Source organism: Tachysurus fulvidraco, chromosome 2 (genome assembly GCF_022655615.1).
Source record: "Tachysurus fulvidraco isolate hzauxx_2018 chromosome 2, HZAU_PFXX_2.0, whole genome shotgun sequence".
In the NCBI taxonomy this organism is placed as follows: Eukaryota; Metazoa; Chordata; class Actinopteri; order Siluriformes; family Bagridae; genus Tachysurus; species Tachysurus fulvidraco.
Window position 1 is genome coordinate 21,722,624 of NC_062519.1, and position 24,055 is coordinate 21,746,678.

Sequence of the window (24,055 nt, forward strand, 5' to 3'; positions counted from 1 at the left end):
GTAAAATGGTCAGTTAGGCTTTTTAAAATGAGTATTAAACTCACGTACGATCTTGGGCTGTATTCGCAAAAACTCTTATTTTATCATTCATACTTATTCCAAGTGACATTAAAAAGTCCAAACTTAGATTTTATTCTTTAAATCATCTTGGAAGGATGAAAGAACTGGAAGAATCCTAACCTCACACTGAATGTTTCATGAATGATTTTTGGAGTGATTGGCTCCACACTTAAAATTCCTATTCACGCCACTGTACGACATGATATTAATTATTCGTTTCGTACATCGTAACGAATCGTAAATGGTAGCTTGTGAAAAATGTTCTGTGTTTAATATGTCATGTGTCTGATACACCAAATATTAAAGGGTGGTTTTTAGTTTAAAGCTGCATTTAATTAGGGTCGCAATTTAAACAAACTTCTAATATAGAAGACAATATGAGAGTTCTTCTGTGGTGACAAAAGTTACCAAAATGTCTGCAAGGCCCTCTAGTGGCTGGCTGTTTAAAAAAAAAACATGAACTCCGCCCATTCCCATGAGAGTGAAAAGGAAACAACTCAACCATACATTTTCTTCTTCTTCTTTTTTTTTTTAACAAAGTGATGACTAATGAGCAGAGGATATGAGACTGGTAAAGGTATTTTCTGCTAGCTTTATTTTCTGTTAGTATATTACATTAGCTAATTATGCTACATTATTTTGATTGCAAATGATACCTCGGTCTTGTCATGATTCAAAGCTCTAAAATCTTTTTCTGACAGCGGTGGAATAAAATCAGTAAAATGATGTGATTATATTATATCATGTAAATTATAACACTATACTTGCCTCTTTGAGGTAGCTAATGTTGTTGAAGCAGTCGAATATAAATTTTCCAGGACAAAGAACAGTCATGTTGAATAAAAAAAAACTGAGACTAATAATTCTGTTATGTTCTGTAATTTATTTTTTTCCTGGTCAGAGTTACCGTTATTTTAAACAATTTGTGTAGATTTTGGTACGCAGAACTGAGTGTATATTTAAACATCATCTTCCTCCTCACTGAGTGGGCAGACTGCCTAGAACTTCATTTCCTAGCAATAAGACACGGGAAATAATGTCTTACGGGCCTAATAGTGCTCACTGGTATTTTTAACTGCTTTGTAATTGTATCATTGCTGCCTGGTTGTGCAGGTCAACATCTATATGTGGACTTATTTTTAAACTTCCCCTAACCTCAATCCTGTGGTTTTTCAAGAATGACCATTTGTTTGCACTTATTATTATGTACAAAAACATTCTAATCAGGACGAGCGAAAAATTTCAATAAATATGTGTAGTGTTTTATTACATAGTCATTTAGATCATTTTCATGATGATTGGTAGTAGCACTGGAGGGTGCTGTTACTTTTATTTCTGCTGCTACAGTATTGCATTGCCTCTTATATCATCACCTTAGTTCTCAGCAATCTGTAATCTACCAGGTTTGTAAAGTTGTATGAACATTTTACCAGATGATGTAGGATGTTTTCTAGTTAACAAAGACAGGCTTTAGGATCTTGTGGTAGAAGTATGACTTTTTTAATTTGCTGTTTTTAACTGAGCAACTTGGAATACTGTTTTATTTAGGTCATTAACCTGGGGAGAATAAATAATTTACATGTTTGTGTAAGTCAGGCTGGGGCTAGACTCAAGAACAGCGGGACTAATAGTCAGAATTTGCTTTAAGTCACATTTCAGCTTGGTTTCTCTAACTCTGACTATATAATTAACTCTGAGAATTAAATGCACTGGTAATTAGTAATAAAGTTAATTATAGACTGTTTGTCGTAAACACTGTAGATGAGATTAGACTTCTTCAGCCTTTGTGTTTACATTGTTGTCGCATCTATTAATTAACAGGATGACATGAAGGGGGAGAACAGCATGGCACTGAAGCGAGCTGCCCTGCTGGAGAAGAGGCAGAGGAGGGAGAGGGAGCATCAGCAGAGGAAGCAGCAGCTTGAGACTGAGATAGAACAGAAGAAAGAGGAGGCTAGGTGAGGCCCTACACACCATACTATGTCTGTTCACATAATATTTGTATGATGCAGGTCTGAAAAGCTTTATTATTAGGGGTCAAGCCCCGAAGGGGCGTAGACACCTATTGTTATTGTCGGTTTTCTTCTTATTATTATTATTATTATTATTCTTCCTCTTCTTCCATTGAAGTCAATGGCAGCCCATAGAACCGTATGTAGGAAAGTTATGTAATTTGGCACACATGTAGAGGTCAGTCTTAGAATTTACTCTAGCAACCTTGGTGTGTCTAGCTCAAACCCTTTAGCGCCACCAACAGTCCAAACATCCAATTATGTTCATGTTCATAACTGCTGACTCGTAAGGCCTAGAGACAGAATTCTTGCATATTTTGGATCCTTTGCTTATGCCGATTCGAATGCACCGTATGACATCATTTCTGTCATGAATACCTTTCCGCCATTTTGAATTTTCCATAATACCTAATTTGTCGAACTCCTCCTAGACCGTTTGTCCGATTTGCATGTCCTTTGGTATGTGGCATCTAGAGACACCCGAGACAAAAAGTTATAAAAAGCTTTTTGATAGACCAATGCCTTCTCGTATAGCGTAGCAACATACATGGTGGCGAGCACGACAAAAGAGACGTGAGGCTGTATGTTCGCAAAACTTATGCGTGTCGACACGAAACTTGGTATATGTCATTATAGTCATGACCTGAGTGTGCATGCAACGTTTTGTGACAGCGCCACCTAGTGGCCACGAGATTTGAAAAATAGCTATTTTCGCTTATAACTACTGCAAACTTTAGTCTAAAATCGTGAAGGAGGTGTTGTTAGACTCCTTGAGGCATGCTGAGTCAAACGATACCAAACCATCGCATCATACGTGGCGGCGAGCACGCCAAAACAGACGTGAGGCTGTATGTTCGGAAAACTTATGCGTGTCGTCACGAAACTTGGGATATGTCATTATAGTCATGACCTGAGAGTGCATGCAATGTTTTGTGACAGCGCCACCTAGTGGCAACGAGATTTTAAAAACAATACCATATCGCTACGAAACTTGGTATGGTTCATCAGCGACATGTTCTGAGCGCATATGATCGGCTTGACCCCGGAATGGCTGCTTGCAGCTATATTTATTATTATTATTATTATTATTATTATTATTATTATTATTATTATTCAGATTAAAGGCAGAGGAAGATCGAATGAAGAAGGAGGAGGAAAAAGCCAGACGGGAGTTCATCAAGCAAGAATACCTAAGGAGAAAGCAGCTCAAGCTCATGGAGGACATGGACATGCTGGTAAAATCTCGGCCAGCCACGGCTAAGCAAAGGAAACCAAGGCCTAAATCCATTCACAGGGATGTGATTGAGTCACCCAAGACCCCTGTTAGGGCAACAGCAGGTAAAGGGGCAGATGCCCTCTACCAGGGCAAGACCCATGTGCTTTGTACCACCCTCAATTTCTGCTTTCTTGCTCACTGACTTTCTTCAGATCAGGTCTAATAGGCCTTCTAACCCTTTCAATGTACTTCTTCTTTTGTGTTCATTTGCTTTGCCTGGCTTTGTTCTACTCTGTTCCAAATTTTCTTCTAATTCAACTATTTTTTTTCTTTCTAAAATTCCTCTAAAACTTCCAATTCAGTTGTAACAGCAGTGTTCTGCAGAGACTAACAGCATTTTAGTGAGTTTATTACCCTTGCTAACAACTGTTGTTGAGTTATATTATATTATATCATATTATACTGTATTATACTGTATGATACTATATTATATCATGAATCTGTGTGCAGTGAGCTTTATAAAAGGGGGTAGTTCAAAGTACAGTAAGTGGCCTTGTCTTTGAATTGTCTAACTTTATTTCCGGTTGCATTGTTGTGTTTTACATCCAGGTTCACGACCTCGTGTTTTTTCAGTGTCCAGTATCTCTTTGGCCTCCCTTAATCTGGGAGACAATGACAGCATCAGCTCAGAGAAACGAACCCCCAGGTAAGAACCATGGTTAAGTAAAGTAAAATAAATGTTAAATATGATTAAATTTGTTTTTCTTTAACCTACGGTGATGGGTCTTAAATAAATAAATAGATAGATACAGCAGCAGTACTATAAATCAGTGCAGTTTTAGATTTTTACAGTGTGTAAGTCACTCTTTAGTACTAACCTGGTATTTCTTATTCTGTTAACTGTTTCACATTCAGAAGCAATAGCTTAGCATCGGGCAGCCTATACGGCTTCTTGAACTCTCCTCGTGTAAGAAGGAGAAGGTCAGTCTTAGCTGGATCAACCACCGCACCATTCCAATTATTTGCTTTCGCTGTGTCATATACAGTCAGGGGCTATCTGTTCCTGGTCAAAGGGTGTCCATGCTTACACATCCCATACCACAACTGCTTTTGTCTGTTTATTTTTCATTATACAATAAGCTTAGCCCTCAGACTGGGACATGTCATTAAACACCCAGTCCTGTACAGCAGATGTGATGCTGTCACTCCTAATGAGCTACATTACATATGTAGCAGCACAAAACCTTCATCTGCGACCAGTTACCTTTGCTGTATATGTCGTAAATTTATTGCCTGAAATTGCATGAGATCAAAAGAATTGCAATAATTCACCAGCATCATACACATAATTTGCATGATGTTTGCCCCAGTAGGCCTGATTCAGCTGATAGCTTCCTGTCTCCTTCTCGGTCTGGGAGCCATAATGAAGAAAAAGACTGGGAAAATGCTTCCACCACCTCCTCTGTCACTTCAACCACTGAATACACAGGTTAGTTTCCGAACAATTTGGTTTGTAGTAGCATAAACCTCTTTTGTAGCATTCCAAATAAATACAGGTCATTATATGTCTCAAGTAAATATTTTTATTATCTTTAGGTCCTAAATTGTACAAAGAGCCCAGTGCCAAGTCGAATAAGCATATAATTCAGAACGCTTTGGCTCATTGTTGTCTGGCTGGGAAAGTCAATGAAGGTCAGAAGAACAAGATCCTGGAGGTAAGAACTGTAAAAAGTGCCATTTGGAGACACTTGGGTTTCCATCATTGAACATTGTATGGCTTTGTCAGGAAAGAATTTGTTAAAACTATAACTGAATTCAAACATTATTCTATTATTATGCTCATACTCATACGTTGCTCAAAAGTTCCTGCTTACACAACTCCACTTGACTACATACAGTTAGAGAAAGGATATTATTTATAATCACACTCTTCAGTGTCACTGTGAGAATAGATACCTTTTTAAATGCCTCTGGTTTGCACTTATATTTCTATTTCAATTTTAAATAACAATGTGCATTGTTGAATTGAATTGAATTGAATTGAATTGAATTGAATTGAATTGAAGAACATTAAGTAGAATGATTTGTTTTGAGCCAAAAATGAGTAAAGATTCCAGATGGTAGTGGTATATAGAAAAAATATTTTTATTCGTTATTTGTATAGAATCAGACTACTTAAACCTTTAAATAAAATCAGCATGGTTTGATAATGCACTGTCCCATCTAAAATAATCCAATAAAATACAGTATATGTAAATATTATTAAAATGGAATTCAAGATTTCAGAGTTTTATTGTCATGTGCACAGTAGAACACAATGGTTTAGATCATACAATGAAATTCTTACTTAGCATGTGTCCCTTACAATAAAATTAAGAATAAGCATAGAAATGTATGAAAAATCCAATAAAAAACAATGCAGTATATACATATTAAGACTTAAGTTCGTGATGACACATGACAACACTAATACACATACAAAATTACACTTGTAGTTGGAGAGCATATTAAACACGTCAGCCACGGTGAGTGGCATTGTAGTTCTGTTGTGCTGTTGCACCATTGTAATTAGAATGTGTTATGACCTACAGTACGTCCTGCAGTAACACTGCAATGTTACATCATGTTTTCTATAGGAGATGGAAAAATCACAGGCCAACAACTTCCTAATCCTGTTCCGTGATTCGGGCTGCCAGTTCCGTGCTGTGTACACGTACTGCCCTGACACGGAGCACATGAACAAGTTGGCTGGAATTGGGCCCAAAAGCATCACACGCAAGATGATCGAAGGTCTGTTCAAGTACAATTCTGATCGGAAACAGTTTAGCCAAATCCCAGCTAAGACCATGTCTGCCAGTGTAGATGCCATAACCATCCACGGTCACTTGTGGCAGACCAAGAAGCCAGGAACACCGAAGAAAGTAGCACCCAACAAGTCCTAATGTTGTATACAGTATCAGCTCTCGCTACTGAATCTCAGCAATGCGCTTTTTCTTACTTATAAACTGCAACCTGCACTGCGCATCTTTCTGCATCTTTGTCATGGAACACAACTCACACTACAACTAAGCATATGCACAACTGGATTGTAAAGCAGGACGGGCTTGTCAGTGGATCCTGTATTTAGAACCTGAGCAGTGCAGTTCTGTTAAAGATTGTGTGTGGCTGCGTGGGAGGATGTGTGTAACTTTTATATGTGGCAAGAAAAAGATAAATAAGGAAATTATGTAATATGACTGCTTTTGGTATACTGAAGCACTGAATGTTATTTGCCTGTATGAAAAGAAATGTTGTATATGGTTTCAAGTTCTTCGGTTACTTTTTGTTTTATAGTATGTAATGAAGTAATCTTATGAAAGATACTTACCATTAAAGTGTTTTTGTTTATTTTTAAAGAGCTGGTCACCAGTGGACCTCGTCTTCGGGAGTAATGCTGTATGTTAAATAAATGAATGTGGTATTAAGTACATAGCATATTTTTGCTTGCATTTGTCACATTGAGGTTTTTTTAAGCGGCTTCGGTTCACAGCAGGATTGTGAATTCTTACAGTGTTTTATTGTTTGTTATTCCTTCTGTATAATCTTACAGATCAAAGGAAATTGTTTTAAATTCAAAGCCATGGTCTATTTACCGTTTGTTTAATGATATATTGCTAAGGTTTAGAACACAAACTCCTGTTGCATAATTATGTGATTGTAGGTTGCTAAAATGAAGTTATAAGATATTTGATAATGCCATAATGAATAATGTATCAGTGATCTTTCTCTTGTCAGCTTCACAGTTAAAATTAATATATATTGACAGGTTTTATTGTATTACTAGTTATTCTTGTTTGTCTCATTTGTGATAGATGATTATATTTCACCAAGTCTGCAACAGTCAGTATAATTTCCAGTGTAAAGTTCCCTCTGTACAAGTGGGGACAGTATTGTCTTTCATGGCTTCAAATTTAGCAAAACTGTCAGAAAGCAATGTGCCAAACTACATTTTCTATTGCTATTGAATGATTTAGACTAAAAACTGATGTTTTTATTAATAATTTATGCCATTTTTATTTGGCTTGGGGTAGGATTAGTTTATCTGGTTGATGTTTAGGGTATTTAAGTGTGAATATTCAAGTGTGCCAGTTGAATATTGATGTTAATGGGTCAAAGTTTACTTAATTTGATATGAACATTCTTTGAATTACTTTTTCTCTTCTTTATTTCTTACTTTTTTTCCTACCTTATTCCATAGCCAATGCTTTTCCACAATCCTCAACACACTCCTATTAATAAAAGTAGTAAATTACTGAAGGTGTCCTGGGTTATGCAGTGGAATATACAGGCATGATGTACTGTATTTGGGGACAACACACCTTTTTAAAGCAGTTGTATTAAAATTATTTATTATTTAAAAAACTGGCTGTGTATTTGTAAATACATACAATTTGCATATTGTATAATGTGTTTTGAGCTCATCTGCCCATTTTAATCAAGCATTTTTTTTTTCTAGACACTACTGTCGAATGTCAAATAGTCAAACACATCTGAGTCATAATGATTGGAATAAAGTTGAGCATGACCTCAAATGTTGTATGGGAAATGTTTTGCACAAACATGAACAGTCAGATTCAGCATGATTCAAACTCTATTCCTAAATACCAAATGTTTTATAATCAGAGTGCTGAAATTAGCATCAGTAGCTTGATTTGTGACATTAGTTCAATTTCACAAATTGATAAGTCAAACATGATGATTCAGTACCAGCTAGATGTGTACATCCTAGAGAAACATCTGAGCAATTGAGGGTTAAGGGCCTTGTTCAGGGGCAAAAGAGTGGCAGCTTGGTGGACCTGGGAACAAACTCCGATTGGTAGCCCAACCATTTATGCATTTCTGAGCCCTTTCTACATGTACATATACACCTCTGACTCCTTTTCTGATTCAATCCAATTTTCAGAAATTCTAAATTTGTTCTGTTGTTCTTCTTCTTCAAGGAAAGTATCGAGAGCACTAGAACATTGTTGTAAGAAAATGGATGTTTGAAGTAAATGATTTCATATACCTCATTGCACAGGTTTGCTCATGACACTGTAGTCACTGTTTGTGGTTTCATAAACACACAACACATAAGAGCTGAAAACTTTATTACAGGCAGAAATGAAAGTTAATCTAGGGTCAAAACTATATATATATATATATATATATATATATATATATATATATATATATATATATACAGTACTGTGCAAAAGTTTTAGGCAGGTGTGAAAAAATGTAAACAAAGAATGTTTTTAAAAATGGAAGTGTTAAACATTTATTTTCATAAATGAACAAAATGCAGTGAATGAACAAAAGACAAATCTAAATTAAATCAATATTTGGTGTGACCGCCCTTTGCCTTCAAAACAGCAGCAATTCTTCTAGGTACACTTGCACACAGTTTTTGAAGGAACTCGGCTGGTAGGTTGTTTCAAACATCTTGGAGAACTAACCACAGATCTTCTGTGGATGTCGGCTTTCTCACATCTTTCTGTCTCTTCATTTAATCCCAGACACACTCAATGATGTTGAGATCAGTGCTCTGTGGGGGCCGTGCCATCACTTCATGCTGGTTTGAAGGCAAAAGTTAGTAACACCAAATATTGATTTGATATAGATTTTTCTTTTGTTTGCTTTTGTTTTTGTCTGTTGTTATGCATTTTGTAGATTGACAGAAATAAACACTGAGAAATAAACACTGATTATTTATATTTCTAAAAGTATTCTTTGTTTTCAGCATTTTTTCACACCTGCCTAAAACATTTGCACAGTACTGTATACATATCATAAAAATAGCTAGTAATAAATATAAATGTGCATATAAATAGCTGTAGATATTTTGTTGACTCTTATTTTAGAAAAGCATAAGGCTATATATGCAGAGGAAGCCAATGTGTAATGTACAGATCATTAACATTAGTCACTTATTGCTGGCTCTAATAATGTGCTGCACTACATTTTCACACAAACGACTCACAAGCTTGTCCTCCTTTTATACAGTAGTGTAGGCCATATGGAAATGTGCAGTAAACTCATCAAATTTATTTTACTAAAACTAATTAGTCAGTGTATACATTAGATATTATTTTATAAACTTACATTCAGGAATAAGGGTACAAACAATTGTTGGCATTCAAGATACAGGACTTTGATGAATTTGTGAAAATTTGGAACGTGTGTGAACAATTAATCAGCTCGTATTCTTAATAAATGAAACCTGTTCTCGGTATCTTACTGCAACTACTGCAATGAATCATGGGATTAAAAAAGTGTACTGGATATTTTAATCAGTGTATTTAACACCACACAATGCAGTGCATTTTGGTATGTTGTGGATGCCAGAGATGCATTATGAGATTTAAAAGAGCTCCCTGAATGGTTTATTATAGTGAAACATATAGAGTACATTATAGTGACTATAATTTTGAACAGGGTTTTGGACTTCCAGTACACATCCAGGTTGTCACGCTCCACAAGGGACCGCCCACTTGGCTGTGATTGGTGGATTACGAAGGTGGGCGGGGACATGAGCATCATGACAAACGCATGCGACTGCTTCTTAGACGCTTTGGTACGATTGGCCTTCCACACATCTGATCTTTTGCAGATACCTCCCTCGTGTAAAGATAACTGAACACTGGACAAGCAGAATTACTGCTCCAGCGCACGCCGAGCATCTACTGGACCTTTATTAGGTAAGGCTCTGATAACGCCACTGACTGATGAGCACTAGGCTCTGATTCATCTAATCACAACCAAGCGTCCGATCACAACACGTGTGTATCTGTCTGTGTTATGGTAGTGACGTCATCTCTCTCTAGCGTTCAGTGTTGAACACAATCTGCGGTGAGACTGAAGTCACAGCACCACTGAGGTTGCACTGACTTACCTGACTCTATATACACAGATGGAAATTCATGAATAATTATATTACAGTTTATCAACAATATTCTGCATTTTAAGGTCATTGCCTTGCTGATGTAAATAGACTATTTGGCCAAAAGTTTAAGGGCAACTGAACACCACACCATGTGTTTGTTGAACAACTCATTTCAGATTTATTCTATTTTTATTGTAATAATGTTCTCCAATCTTCTGGGAAGGTTCATTCATCTACAAGATCATTAGTGAGATCAGACACTGATGTAAGAGTGAGGAAGTCTGGGGTTCAGTCTGTGTTCAGTGGTGTTGAGTCAGAGTCAGGGCTCTGTGCAGGACACTTGAGTTCTTCTACTCCAACATTAACACACCATGACTTCATGGAGATCTGTGCTTTGTGCACAGGGACATTGTCATGATGGAACAGGGTTTGTGTCTCTGTAATGCAGCAACATAATTTTATATATACATTTGTAGGCTTTGAACGTTGAGTTTTTGTATTTGCATTTTGTATTGTATTTTTTTTTAAATACACACATACAACAAATAGGGAAGAGCGTGCTAGTTGAAGTGTTTCATGAAGAAGTAGGTCTTCAACCATCTTTTGAAGATTAGCTGTCCGGGCCTCTAGGGGAAGTTCAGTGCCAGAACAGAAAAGAGTCTTGTTGTATACTTACCTCTTACCCTGAGAGATGGTGGGACCAGTGGAACAGTGCTGGTAGATCCGAGGGTGCAGTGCGAGGAGTTATGAGGGCTTTGAGGTACAGTAAGAGGGAGCTGGTCCATTTTTGACTTTGTAGGCAAGCGTCAATGTTTTGAATCTGATTCGTGCAGCTACCGGAAGCCAGTGAAGGGATGGTGGGGTGGTATGTGAGAACAGGATGAAAACAAGCCGTGCAGCTGCATTTTGGATCATTTGCAGAGGACAAATTGCGTTCATAAGTAGACCTGCCAGCAGTGAGGTGCAGTCTTGAGCTGACAAGAGTGCAAGCTCATATGATTGTGATAATTAGATGTCCACACTATTTTTCACTGTATAGTGTACATGATTTCTTAATAAACTGTTTGCACGGATACTTCATCTCTACTAGATTTATTTAAATTCAATGGGGCATGTAGCTTGACACAATAAAAATGTCTCTGAAAGTTGAATTCTCTGAAAGGAAATTTCACATAAAATTAGTGTGCCCAATTGTAAATTTAGTAATCATCATACCAGTCTAGTTTCTGTAAATCTGCTTTTAGAAAAATGGATACATGCATGGACAAAATTGTTGTTTCCCTTCCATTAAAGAAAGAATTGGTACAACAATTGGTACTGAAATTACTTGAAACTGACAAAATTAATAACAAAAAATAATAATAATTACTGAAAATTGACTAATGACACTCAGACATTGCTTTTGAATTATGGTTTAACCGAAGCGACTGAGACCTGCGACTGAGATCTCACTGGGCAGCACATTTCCTTGATAGTCTTGAGATTTCATTGTACCCTGCAAACTTCATGTTTCACAGTAGGAACAGTGAACTTTTCTTTGCTCAATAAGACACTGATCTACCTTGTACCTTGACCTTGAAATCCACCTCTAATCTCTTTGGAAGCTGTTCTGGGATCTTTGGTTACCATTCATCTGATATGTCTCTTCGATTTGTCATGTTTTTCTCTTGTGGTCATGTCCAGGGAGCGAAAGCTTGGATATGGTCTTATAGCATTTTTGCCTATATTTTTCCTTCTGACCTTCTGAGACAACTTTCTCCTTAGCTTTCTGTGGTCCGTGTTTAGTGTGCTTCACACCATTATACCAAACAGCACAATGACGACTTTTCACCCTTTAAATAGGCAGACTGACTGATTACAAGTTTGTGATGCTATGGCACACTTTAGTGTCCCTATGTGGTCAACATAGGCACACTTTAGTGTCCCTATGTGGTCAACATTTCCCTATGGTCAAATTATTTTTTATCTTTTCTAGGGATACCATCATTTTTGTCCAGGCCAGTTTCGTTAGTTTGTTTTTTAAAATACTTGTCATTAGTCAATTTTCTCAAATTTCTCAATTTTCTGAATGCAATTTTCTGAACTCAATATATGAGTGTCATTAGTCAGTTTTCAGTAAATTTTTATTTGTATTACTTTTGTGACCATCGTGCATTTTCTTTCTTGAATTGAAGTGTAACAACAATTTTGTCCATGTCTGTATGTGTACTTTTACAGGAATTGGACACCATGACGGCAGAGGAGACCATTAACATCAAGGAGGCAGAGATCATCAAACTGATCCTGGATTTCCTCAACTGTAGAAAACTACATATCAGCATGCTAGCCCTGGAGAAGGAGAGTGGTGTTATTAATGGCCTCTACTCAGATGATATGCTCTTCCTCAGGTGGGTTTCAGCTTGCAGCTGATTGGATAAATAGGACCAGTGCTATAAAACTGATACACTAACTTTTTAATTTTTTTTATTAAAGTCAAATTTGCAAGTCTGCACAGACCCTTTTTCTGGAAGGCATGTGTGTGTATATACTGGACTGCACTGCCTTCATGCACTGTATAACGGGCCTCATTTGTTGTTGCATCCGCACTGACATTCTCATTTGTTATTCTGTTTGTCCTAGGCAACTGATCTTAGATGGCCAGTGGGAGGAGGTTCTTCAGTTCATTCAGCCACTGGAGAATATTAAAAAATTTGACAGAAAGAGGTGAAGGGAAATAATTTGATGTACACAAAGTGGCACAATCTATTACCCCAATTATAGTCTTTCAAGTTTTTCTGTTCCTAAAGGTTTCGTTACATCATTCTGAAAGAAAAGTTCCTGGAAGCACTGTGTGTGAATAATGCCATGTCTGCATCAGATAAGCCTCAGAATGTGAGTTTGTTTAAATTTCAGGTCAAACATCATCATTTTAGTTTGTTTGTTTGTTTGTGTGAACCGACATTCTTGTGCAAACATGACTAGTAGGTCTGTGCAAATCAGTATGGTGATGAAAAGTAGTAGCTATTGTTGACAGAAATAATGTGCTATTGTTGGTTATAGCGTCACTGTTTGCACTGCACTACCACTTTAATTCCTTTCACATTCGCTGTTTGTATCTACATTGTTAACCAATACTGCATTACTTCACACTCCCACACCGTATTATTGTTTTAGATTTATTCTTATTTTGTTTCATTTATAATGTTAATTTATCTTTAGTATACTTCTAACTCTTTGTAGTGCTGTAATAGGTGAATTTCCTTCTGCTCTGTCTGTCTGTGTCTATGTCTACATGTCTCTCTGTCTCTCTCTCTACATGTCTGGTTGTGTAACCTCACTTTCTGCAGCTGATGGTTTCATAGAAAAGGAATAATGTAGATGACAGAAACATCATTTGGAGGTTTTTTGTAGCTAAATGACTATTAAACTTGAATATTAAATCAAACCTGTTCTGATTCTATAGTATACTTATGAATATAAGTGTAAATTAATATAAAAAAAACAATGGCATGGGTAAAGAGAGTTTTTCACCCTCAGAGATAGTGTTTCTGCATAATCTGTCAGTAAATACCTGGCCCTTTGTGGACTTTTAATGATCTTCTGTTGTATGTTCAGATTGAGCTAACCATGCAAGAGGCAGTAAAGTGTCTGAATGCCCTGGAGGAGTTAAGCCCCTCCAAAGAGGTCTATAGAAAACTGTGCCTGCTCCTGACGCTTCCTCAGCTCACTCACCACACTGAGTTCAAGGACTGGAACCCGAGTACAGCACGTGTTCGCTGCTTTGAGGAGACGTGCTCTTTAGTGGCTGAGTTCATTCCTGCTGACCGCAAACTCAGCGAAGCCGGCTTTCGGGCCGGCTCAGACCGCCTCTTCCAGTTGCTTGTCAAGGGTGTACTGTATGAATGTTGTGTGGAGTTTTGCCAGAGCAAGGCGACAGGCGAAGAGATCGGCGAGGCAGAGGTTCTGCTGGGCGTTGATGTGTTATGTGGCAATGGCTGTGATGAACCTGACCTGAGCCTGATCTCTTGGCTGCGCAACCTTGCACCTGCTACCTTTACATGCCCCTTTGAGCAGAAGATGCTCAATGTCCAGGTGGACTGTCTGGTAAAGCCAACATGTACAGCCCAGACTGATCTGCTTGTGCCGCTTTTTGCTAAGTTATCACATTCCCCAGCTTCACCACTGAGGCACCCTCAGTCAGCTGAAGCATATGTATCACGTTCACTCAACCCGGCACTAGATGGTCTGTCCTGTGGCCTGGCCGGGAGGGAGAGGGAAATCACAGAGGGCGATGGAAAACATGCCGCTCCATTGTCACACTCTTTTGCTAACTTTGGTTTAAACAGCAGCCACAACGTTGCGGACAATAACAGCATCATGCAGACACCAGACAGGTATGAGTCTTTGTTGATTGAGAGAATTTTTATTTAGTTGACACATCTATATGTATCTGTTTACATAATATTCAACATTTCTCCAAGAAAGATTAGTCATGGTCTACTAGCTTAACTAGTTTATTTATTACTAGCTTACTTATTAAAAGAATTTTGACTTTAATAAATATTGAATATTGACATTCTGACCTAATGTTTGCACCCTTGAACTCATCTACATTGTTCGTTCAGTTTTGTCATGGAAAAGGATCTTTACAGAAGAAAATGTTGATGCTTTGAGAATGATGTATGCAGTGTTTGACTTTGTGCTGCACCATGCTTTTCTCCAGCAGTGTGAAGCCACACACACGAGATGAAATACTGAACCCTTCAGTAGAGCCTAACATACTTAGTGCCACTCAACCCTCCCAAAAAGATGGAGAACTTTCTGCTTCAGTTAAGCTGACGGAGGTGAAATTTCTGATCCTTTCAAACTAGGCTAAATTGTTTAACATTCCTATAAGGTTTATAATGAATGCTTTTTTTGAAAGTCTCCCTGCACTAACTGTCTGTGTGTCCTCACACTGTAGGAACAGCTGCAGGAATTCCAGCATCAGCGACTGCGTGTGCAGCATCACATGGAGCAGAAGCAGCAGCATATGCAGCTCTACCAGCAGATGTTGCTAGAGGGAGGAGTGCAGCAATCCAGTCAAGCCTCAGGTGCCGGCCAGCAGAACCTCACACAGACCTTCCTCAGCAGGTCAGACCCAAACACTCACACACATGGGCTAACACACACAGACAAGACAGTTGCTAAGAGGTAAATGAAGAGCCAACATCTGTTGTATTTGTAGTGAATAAAGTGCTAACAGATGTTTTGTTAGTAGGGTGTCTTGTTAGTTGCTTAAACATAGACTGAAATATCGGCTTGATTGTAACAAGCCAGATGGAGAGACTTTTGCCTGTGGGGATGAACAGCTTTGTTTTTGATTGGTAGTTAACTTTAAGTTATGGTATTTAAACATAACTCATTTCGTAATGGAAATTCATTGTGGGTACAGTTCTTGAACTAACAACAATGCAATCTTAACAATGTAGCATATATTTATGTAATTCTAGCTAACAGCAGTGGAAATGTTCATAAACAGGTAAAGTGGCCACCTCTTAGTGAGGTGTTGGGATGCTTAAATTAAGTGAAGACACTGAGCTAACTCCTTGAAGTGGTAGGAAATGTGGAGTGGGTGAATTTCTGAGAGAAAGGAATTCCGTAGCCTTTGCAGAGAAGAAGGGCACGTTATTTTTATTTATTTTCATGATCTATAGAAAAAATCCTTCAGTTAGGCTCTGTAGAATATTTATCTCTGAAGGAGATAAATCTGTTAGAATAGAATCCATCTTAAAGTCTGGAAGAAGGTTTACACCAAAATGAAGAAGCATCACATTTACAGCAAGCTGCATGGACACTGCAACAGAGCACCACAAGTCCAACAGGACGTCACTACAAATTAAAACTTACCAGGGTGGCTGGCAAAAAACCTACAGAAACATTAAGGAGCTACAGCAATAATTGACAATTGCTGAATATTCTCTGCATGATACATGTTCTTTACACGGCTATTTGGTAGGACGGCTAGACGGAAGCCCTTTCTCACAAAAAATCATCCAAGCTCAACTAATCCACCACAAACAATGTAGCAAAATGTCTGATGGTCTGATGAGACAAATTCCAAAAGGCATTTCTGGAGGTAATGATCACCCTAATCATGGTGAAGCATGGTGGTGGCAGCATGATTCAGGTGTCTGTTCAGGGTGAGAATTTCACCTTTTAGCATGGCAATGACACAAAGTAGAGATTTAGGTCAGCAAAGGAATGGCCTAACTAGAAGATTGATGTTCTGATTGACCTGAGCGTGTCCAGCTAAAAATCTGTGGGGTGTCCTGAAATGGGCTGTGCAAAGGTGATGCCCTTACAATCTGATGAATCTAAAATGTGTTTGTAAAAAACAGTGTGAATATAATAAAGTTATGTGCCACACTGATAGACTCTTACCCCAAAAGAGATAGTGGTTAACAAAATCAAAAGGCGTTTCAACAAAGTATTAATGTTGAATGCTGCTTAATATCTTGTAAAGGTTGTGAACACAGGATTAAAATGCATGTAAAACTACTAGAGTTAATATATTTTATTGCCATTTTAATAACTATACAGAAGTTATTAAAATGCTGTATAGTTCTGTAACAGTAGCAGCTATGTAACAGTAATAGATATGGAACTCTTCTTCATCCTGCTTTCATTTTGCATGCTGTTGGGTTTGTCTTTGTATAGATCCATCCAAAGGCTAGAGGAGCTGAATGTAGGGATGGAAGACCTTGGGGAGAACATGCAAGCCTTGGCCCAACAGTGTAATAGCTCACAGTCTGAAGCACAACACACACATACACCCGAGTCTGATGGAACAGGCAAAAATAAAGCTGGTATAACGAGCAGCACTCCTCAAAGAGGAGGCAATCGGGGCATGCCTTCACTTGACGAGTCCCCAGTTCTGGTCAGCCGGAGGTGAGGGGACTTTAAATCACTTAAGCCTCCTTGTGCTCTCTAAAAACCATAAACATTGTAATTAGTCTAAAATTTCTTGATGCTGCTCTGAATAGTGTTAAATAGATAAGACTTTCTAACATTTTTCCCCAACTAATTATATGACCTTTGGTATTATAATTAAGTGTGTTTCAGGATGACCAGCCTAAGTCTCCATTCATAGCCGTGCATAAACTGGAAGACACCCAAGCTGTGCGAGCCGTCGCATTTCATCCTTCTGGAATGCTCTATGCTATTGGCTCAAATTCCAAAACCTTGCGCGTATGCTTGTACCCACGGGATCTTAGTGGGAGGTATCAAATCAAGATGATCATTCTTTGTGCATCATAAGATCATTTCCAAGTAATATCCACTTGGCTATTGATTTTTTTTTATAAAAACACGACATGAAATAGACACCAAAGCATGACAATTTGTAGCACTCTGATGTCTGGTTAAAAACATTTATCGGAAATGGCTCGTAACAAAGCTACCATACAGAGGGAGAAAGGAAACTTTTTTAGATTGTAAAATATCTTTATGTACTTGTTAACTTTGATTTGCATTATAATCTCAGTTACTGTATATTTAGAAAACATTTTAGATTTAAGATTTAAGATTTACAGTTGAAGTATATAATAATAATATATATATTATATTATTATTATTATTATTATTATTATTATTATTATTCAGAGGTGGAATTTTGATGCTCATGATGCTTTAAAATCTTGTATAATATCTCACAGTGCAGAAAGTCCAGTGAAGCAGCCTGAAGTCTGCTTCAAACGCAACAAGCACCACAAGGGCTCCATCTACTGCGTGACCTGGAGTCCATGTGGCCAGCTTCTTGCTACAGGCTCCAATGACAAATATGTGAAAGTCCTGCCTTTCAATGCTGAGACCTGCAATGCTACAGGTGAAAATGGCAAATTTTAAGAGTATGTTTTCAGGAGTCTAGTAATGCTTTTCCACTGGATGAAATAGAACAGTTCAGAAAATGCAATAAAATCCTAAATACTGAAGAGAATCAGTTTGAAATGATGTGGTTGGATATTTTCACATCTTGGAGAAAGTTTAGCTGTCAGCCTACCTGGTTGGTAGGTTTATATATAATATGGGAACTTGGGGAGTCTTGGAACTTGGGAGAATATTTTCACCAAATTATGGAAAAAATGAAGAAAAAATTATTAAGAGTCCAACGACAGCTCGATCATTTAAAAATGAAACAATAAAAGATACAACCAAGTCTATTTTTTAAAAAAAAAATGTGATATTAATGTCTTTTAATAAAAATGTGTACTGAATAGCTTTGTGCATTTGTTAATGGTATTTATTTACTGTATGCGCTCATCACTATTTAGCCCATATCTTCAGATTACTTTCACAGACAAAGAAAAAGATAGATAGTCATGTACAGAAAAGAAATAGTCCTGATTTTGTTAACAAGTCGTGCCGTGCTGGACTGACTGAATTAAATTGCTTATAACAGCCCCTGAATTCATAGCAGAAGTTATTCATATTTTTGCACACAGGTCCAGATCTGGAGTTCAGTATGCATGATGGGACCATTCGAGACCTGGCATTCATGGAGGGTCCAGAGAGTGGTGGAGCTATCCTTATTAGTGCGGGAGCAGGGGACTGCAACATCTACACCACTGACTGTCAAAGAGGACTAGGCCTACATGCACTCAGTGGACATACAGGTACACACGCATGCACATTTACTGTGTTTGTATATTACAGCAGCAATAATTTAATGTTTTTTGGCACAACAAATGATGTGTTACAAATGAATGTAAGTCATCTGTGTATTATTAGGGCACATCCTGTCCCTCTTTACATGGTGCAGTTGGATGGTGGCATCTGGCTCTCAGGATGAGACTGTGCGTTTCTGGGACCTGCGCATGCCCAGTTGTGTGAAAGTAGTCAGGAGTGCCCTTCATGGACCTGGTGGGTTGTATTTAAGATATTTTATTTCCAGTTTAATGTCATATAGTGAAAGCATTTAAGTATAAAGTAGAATGTGCATCAGTGGTGGCAAGCAAATTGTGTGTGATGAGAGTGATGGTTCTTAAAGCAGGAAGTGCAGTGGCCTCAGTGGCAGTGGACCCGACCGGACGTCTCCTGGCTGCAGGGTTGGAGGACAGCCGCTGTATGCTGTACGACATCAGAGGGGGTCGAACAGTTCAGGTTTACAGCCCCCACACCAGTGACGTTCGCTCTGTCCGTTTCTCTCCTGGAGCTCACTACCTGCTTACCGGCTCCTACGACAGCAAAGTTATGATTACTGATCTACAAGGTAGGCAAGATGACACAGACGTTTACACATGGCTTTGTACAAACTCTGAAAAGTCTGCAATAGGTCAAGTATGAATTTTTTTTTTTTTTTTTCACAACTGAGTGTGGGCCAGCAAAATAATCCGTGCTCCACATGAAAACTGGACTGGGGAGTATGGAGGTAAAAATCAGAAGGGAAGGTGTGTTTATGTCCAAATTCATAAATTAGACATTTTGCTGATATAATGGACATGTCAGCCATACTATAGTTGAATGTGAGGACCCATTAAGATTTTCCAGTTTATTGTATAGCCCAGGGGTCGGCAACTCGCGGCTCCGGAGCCGCAAGTAGCTCTTTCATCCCTCTGCTATGGCTCCCTGTAGATTTGGAAAATAAATATTTAATTTGCATATATATCTTATTTTAGTTAGTTAGTTTTGTCGCTCAAAATATGCATCATAACTGCCGACTTGCGAAATCCGACACAGAAGAAGACGCAGTTTTGGTTTGCTGCAGCTGGAATGTAGGCGAAAAAGCCATCACTAACAATAAAGCATGCCATCATTAGGCTGAACAATGTATGTTGGACATTAGAGAGATATAAAAGACATTAGGTGTGGATAATCAACTATTTGGTTCGATTTTAAAAAGAAAGAAGGCACTGGTGAGCATAGAAACAACAAAATGCCCCAAAGAAAAGAATACAACTGTGACCAAAGAATACAACTGTGACCAAAGAATACAACTGTGAAGGAGACTGCCAGTGGAACCTCTTCACTTGTATGTACTGGTGATGTGAAGCAGCAGGATGAATTCTGTAGCATATAGGATAAAATTATCTGCTCATATTCAGCCAAATGCTTTAGAACTCATTGGATAGAATTTCATCAATTGGACAATGATCATGAAGCATACTGCGAGAGCAGCCCACGACGTTTCTCAAGACAAAGAAGTCATTCACCTCACCTGAATACAATTATGAATGCATTTCACTTACATTTACATTACATTTCTAGCATTTAGCAGACACCCTTATCCAGAACGAAATTAAGTCTGCCAGATCATCACCAAGGAAGAAACCCTTCAGATAGTCATAGACTGCAACCAATTTAATTAATTTATCCAACCAAAAGTGGCAATTTAACTCCTCTATTAATTTTTTATCCAAATGAAAAGGAGGCACATAATAACTTTTTGTAATTCCTACACACAATTCGTATGTAAACACCCTAGAAGTAAATCTGAAAATGTGCACTTTGAGCCCATGTACACTCACCGGTGTCACTGATTTCATCATTTTGGAGAACGGTGAGTACAGTTCAGTTTTTTGAGCATTGATCAGGTTGCAGAATTAGTATTTCTGGGTAATATTTCTGCAATGAATATCCTTTGTTTTAGAATAACATTAGAATTGCAGTATTTCTTACTGTTCGAACTTTATTTTTTCTTTCCAGGAGATCTAACAAAGCCACTACCTGTAATGGTGGCTGGTGAACACAAGGATAAAGTGATTCAATGTCGGTGGCACACAAGAGACAGTTCCTTCCTATCTTCATCTGCAGACAAGACTGTCACACTGTGGGCACATCGCCCATAACATTCTATCAGAACTCACAGAAAAAGCACAAAGGAATTAGTTCCCTGTAACACTTTATAAACTGAACTCATTCATGCAAAAGAACTTTGTATTATTTTTAATTTATAATTTAAACTTTTCATATAATAGGAGTAAGTCCTGCATGTTAGCTGCTAAGTAAAATAAATCAATGGAGCCAACTAATAAAAAAATGCTGAATGTTTATTGAATAAAATACAGAGCTCTCATTTGTGCCATTTCAGTTATACGAAAAGAATTTTGATTCTGAATGTATAAACTGTTTTTCTACCTTCAGTAGTGTAATCCATAGTTAGGCTTAAAGAATGTTATAGTATTTACTTGTATGAAATTGAGCTAAATAGTCCTAAAAGCTACTGCACATCTGCGGATGTACATTCATGCAAATCCTGTAGCAGCAGCACAATGTGTAAATCATGCATTTATAGGTCAAGAGATTAATGTTCACATCAAACACCAGAATGGTACTGAATGGATCCAGAATGGAAAAAGTGTGATTTTTGACGTCAACTTTAACTGAAGCTCTGATGCTAGCATAATGCAGATATTGATTTTAATTCTGGCTTCTAAAAGAAAAGATTTACTGTCACAAAACTTGGCAAGTGTGTTAAAAAACAAAACACTTTAAATAACCTGTTTATCCAAGTATAAAACTTGAATACTATTCTATATTATACTATATGGATAAAAGATTTTATGCTGTATTTACTTTTGTTCAATCTATTTGAACGTTAAGATGGCCATGAAGCACCTTGTACTAAGTGGGCTTGAAATTTGCATTTGCTCATTGAAACCAAGTTTTTAACACAGACATTGTTAAATTATAGTTGTAAATAGACTTTTGTTCAAAATTCATGTTCGTCATTTTTGAAATCTATTTTTCTATGTCTGTTTTGCATTATGGCTGGTTTCTTAAATATTGCATGGCCAATGGTCTGTTGATGCTGTACAGCTATTATTGAGAATACCAAAACAAACTAATTTTTGTGGTTAGTTAACAAAAAATGGCCTGGGTGTTGGTGTAATGTCTGTGAGCCTGTTCCTGTTTGACAGGAGTGGACTATCAACAGTCGTATGCAAAGATTAGGAACCCCTGCCAATTTCCAAGATTTTCATTTATAAATATTTGGGTGTTTGGATCAGTAATTTTATTTTGATCTATCAAATAACTGAAGGACACAGTAATATTTCAGTAGTGAAATGAAGTTTATTAGATTACCAGAAAATGTGCAATATGCATCAAAACAAAATTAGCCAGGTGCATAAATTTGGGCACCCCAACAGAAAAATCACATCAATGTTTAGTAGAGCCTCCTTTAGCAGAAATAACAGCCTCTAGACACTTCCTATAGCCTCTAATGAGTGTCTGGATGAATGTATTTTGGACCATTACTCAGCCCGCTTCAAATCACCCCACAGATGTTCAAAGATATTCAGGTCCAGGAACTGGGATGGCCATTCCAGAACATTGTTCTTGTTCCTCTGCATAAATGCCAGAGTAGATTTTAAGCAGTGTTTTGTTGAAATATCCAGCCCCGGCGTAACTTCAACTTTGTGACTGATTCCTCAACATTATTCTCAAGAATCTGCTGATATTGAGTGTGTAAGGAATTATTTCCCTCTCATCTGCCGCTTGGACAGGATTTCTGAGCCCCTCTCCCTCTGCTCGGTTTCTGGTTCTCTGGCGAGTACTCGGGGTAGTCTCAATGAAACACGCCCAAGTCCCAACTTTATGTCAAACATGAATATATATAGTAGTACAAAAGAGGAAAGACATAATGTGTGTGTGCGGAGCTTAATGCTAATATCTGCAGAAGATACCTTGACCATTATCATGAAGCAGGAAACCTCCCAGAGCCGTATCATGTTTTTCATAACTTCTTGTAGCAGAGCGGTGTGCCTGGGAGAGGAGGTTATGCTAAGGTCAAGGTATCTGTGTGTGTATGAGAGAGAGAGTATGTGTGTGTATGTGAGTGTGTGAGAAAAAAACATTGTGCTCTGTATAGGAAATCTGCAACATTATCAGGAAAGATGAAGTATTTCATACAATTGTTCTCACAATTCCCCTATTTTATCCATGATAAACTCATAATGGACAAACAACTCGTATATGATTATATATCTTTCTCTGGAAGCGGGCTAAACGAGTAATCACTGTTACTGCATTCCTGGCCTGGGCCAGACCCTCAGTCACTTCTCAGATACTAGATACATACATCGCCTATCTACCTTGCATAGGAATAGGATAATAATCTGGTGCTCTGGGGACAGGTTGATACCCAGAAATCATATGATGTAACATTGATTGAAGATATTGAAGAATACAAGGGCCACAGAGACACAGTAAAAGCAAAATAAAGAATACAGGAATCAACATAGAGATATACGGGACCCATTAGTATATTGCCTGGCCGTCCAGTTGGCAAATTGCCAGAAGGTGTTGTCATGAGTGTGATGTGGCACACACAGTTCAAGTTAAATAAAGACACAATACAGTTTGGCAAGTTCTTTATTTTGTTTGTTTTACTATTGAAGCAGTCACATGAAAGGTGCACATTCCATGTTGACTGCTAGTAACATCCAAAGTAAGGTGAAATGAATAAATGGTTGTGTTAATGTGAATGTTTGTCTTACCGATTCAGGAAAGGCCTAAAAGGGAGTGGCCCATGAACAGGAAGCCAGTGTTATAGCATCCTGAAGGGGAGGAGTCATCTGATCAAGCATGCAAAGACTATAAATGTATTGTATGTAATGATTTCAGTGATTTTGTTAAAGGATAATGCCTTTGATTACAGGTAGACTTTATTTTGGGTGTGACTTGTAAAGTGTTAAGATCTAGAAATATAGTGTTGCTAACAAATGGAGTGTTATGATTGGTCCGTTTGAATCTGAAGGGAGGGGACCAGGATGATTAAAGGACAAAGGAAATGCTGCAGAGAGAGAGAGAGAGAGGGATGTTTGTTGGAACAGTAGCCAACAATTTAGTTATTCCCTTTTGTGTTCTGTTAAGTGTTGAGTTGTACTTTGAATATTTTTTTTT

The 24,055-nt window shown here is 37.8% G+C and overlaps 2 protein-coding genes across 15 annotated transcripts in view; both read left to right on the plus strand.

Annotated features, from left to right (window-relative positions):
* Positions 1-6,757, plus strand: part of camsap2a (calmodulin regulated spectrin-associated protein family, member 2a) — a 44,745-nt gene extending 37,988 nt beyond the window's left edge. For 3 of the 12 annotated variants that reach the window (XM_047810056.1, XM_047810058.1, XM_047810064.1), the window contains 7 exons: positions 1,882-2,018; positions 3,190-3,410; positions 3,898-3,994; positions 4,204-4,269; positions 4,659-4,777; positions 4,885-5,003; positions 5,925-6,757. In XM_047810056.1, coding sequence (XP_047666012.1) covers positions 1,882-2,018; positions 3,190-3,410; positions 3,898-3,994; positions 4,204-4,269; positions 4,659-4,777; positions 4,885-5,003; positions 5,925-6,230 — 1,065 coding nt within the window. In that variant the 3' untranslated portion in view covers positions 6,231-6,757. The remainder of the gene's footprint in view (positions 1-1,881; positions 2,019-3,189; positions 3,411-3,897; positions 3,995-4,203; positions 4,270-4,658; positions 4,778-4,884; positions 5,004-5,924) is intronic. The other 9 variants (XM_027176145.2, XM_047810066.1, XM_047810059.1 and 6 more) reach the window with 6 other exon arrangements.
* A 3,089-nt stretch (positions 6,758-9,846) lies between these two features.
* Positions 9,847-21,224, plus strand: LOC113661686 (WD repeat-containing protein 47-like). Of its 3 annotated transcripts, none has more exons than XM_027176081.2 (14): positions 9,847-10,007; positions 12,410-12,579; positions 12,812-12,895; positions 12,979-13,063; positions 13,787-14,565; positions 14,898-15,015; positions 15,135-15,304; positions 16,871-17,101; positions 17,266-17,433; positions 17,869-18,038; positions 18,655-18,825; positions 18,941-19,072; positions 19,200-19,421; positions 20,855-21,224. In XM_027176081.2, exons 2-14 carry the CDS (start codon positions 12,422-12,424, stop codon positions 20,995-20,997), a joined length of 2,631 nt encoding a protein of 876 aa, XP_027031882.1. In that variant the 5' UTR covers positions 9,847-10,007; positions 12,410-12,421; the 3' UTR covers positions 20,998-21,224. The 3 variants fall into 3 exon arrangements, with proteins under 3 accessions (XP_027031882.1, XP_027031880.1, XP_027031881.1); XM_027176079.2 differs by having other exon boundaries at positions 9,849-10,007; positions 14,895-15,015; XM_027176080.2 differs by having other exon boundaries at positions 9,849-10,007; positions 14,895-15,015; positions 19,203-19,421.
* Positions 21,225-24,055: the final 2,831 nt, after the last annotated feature.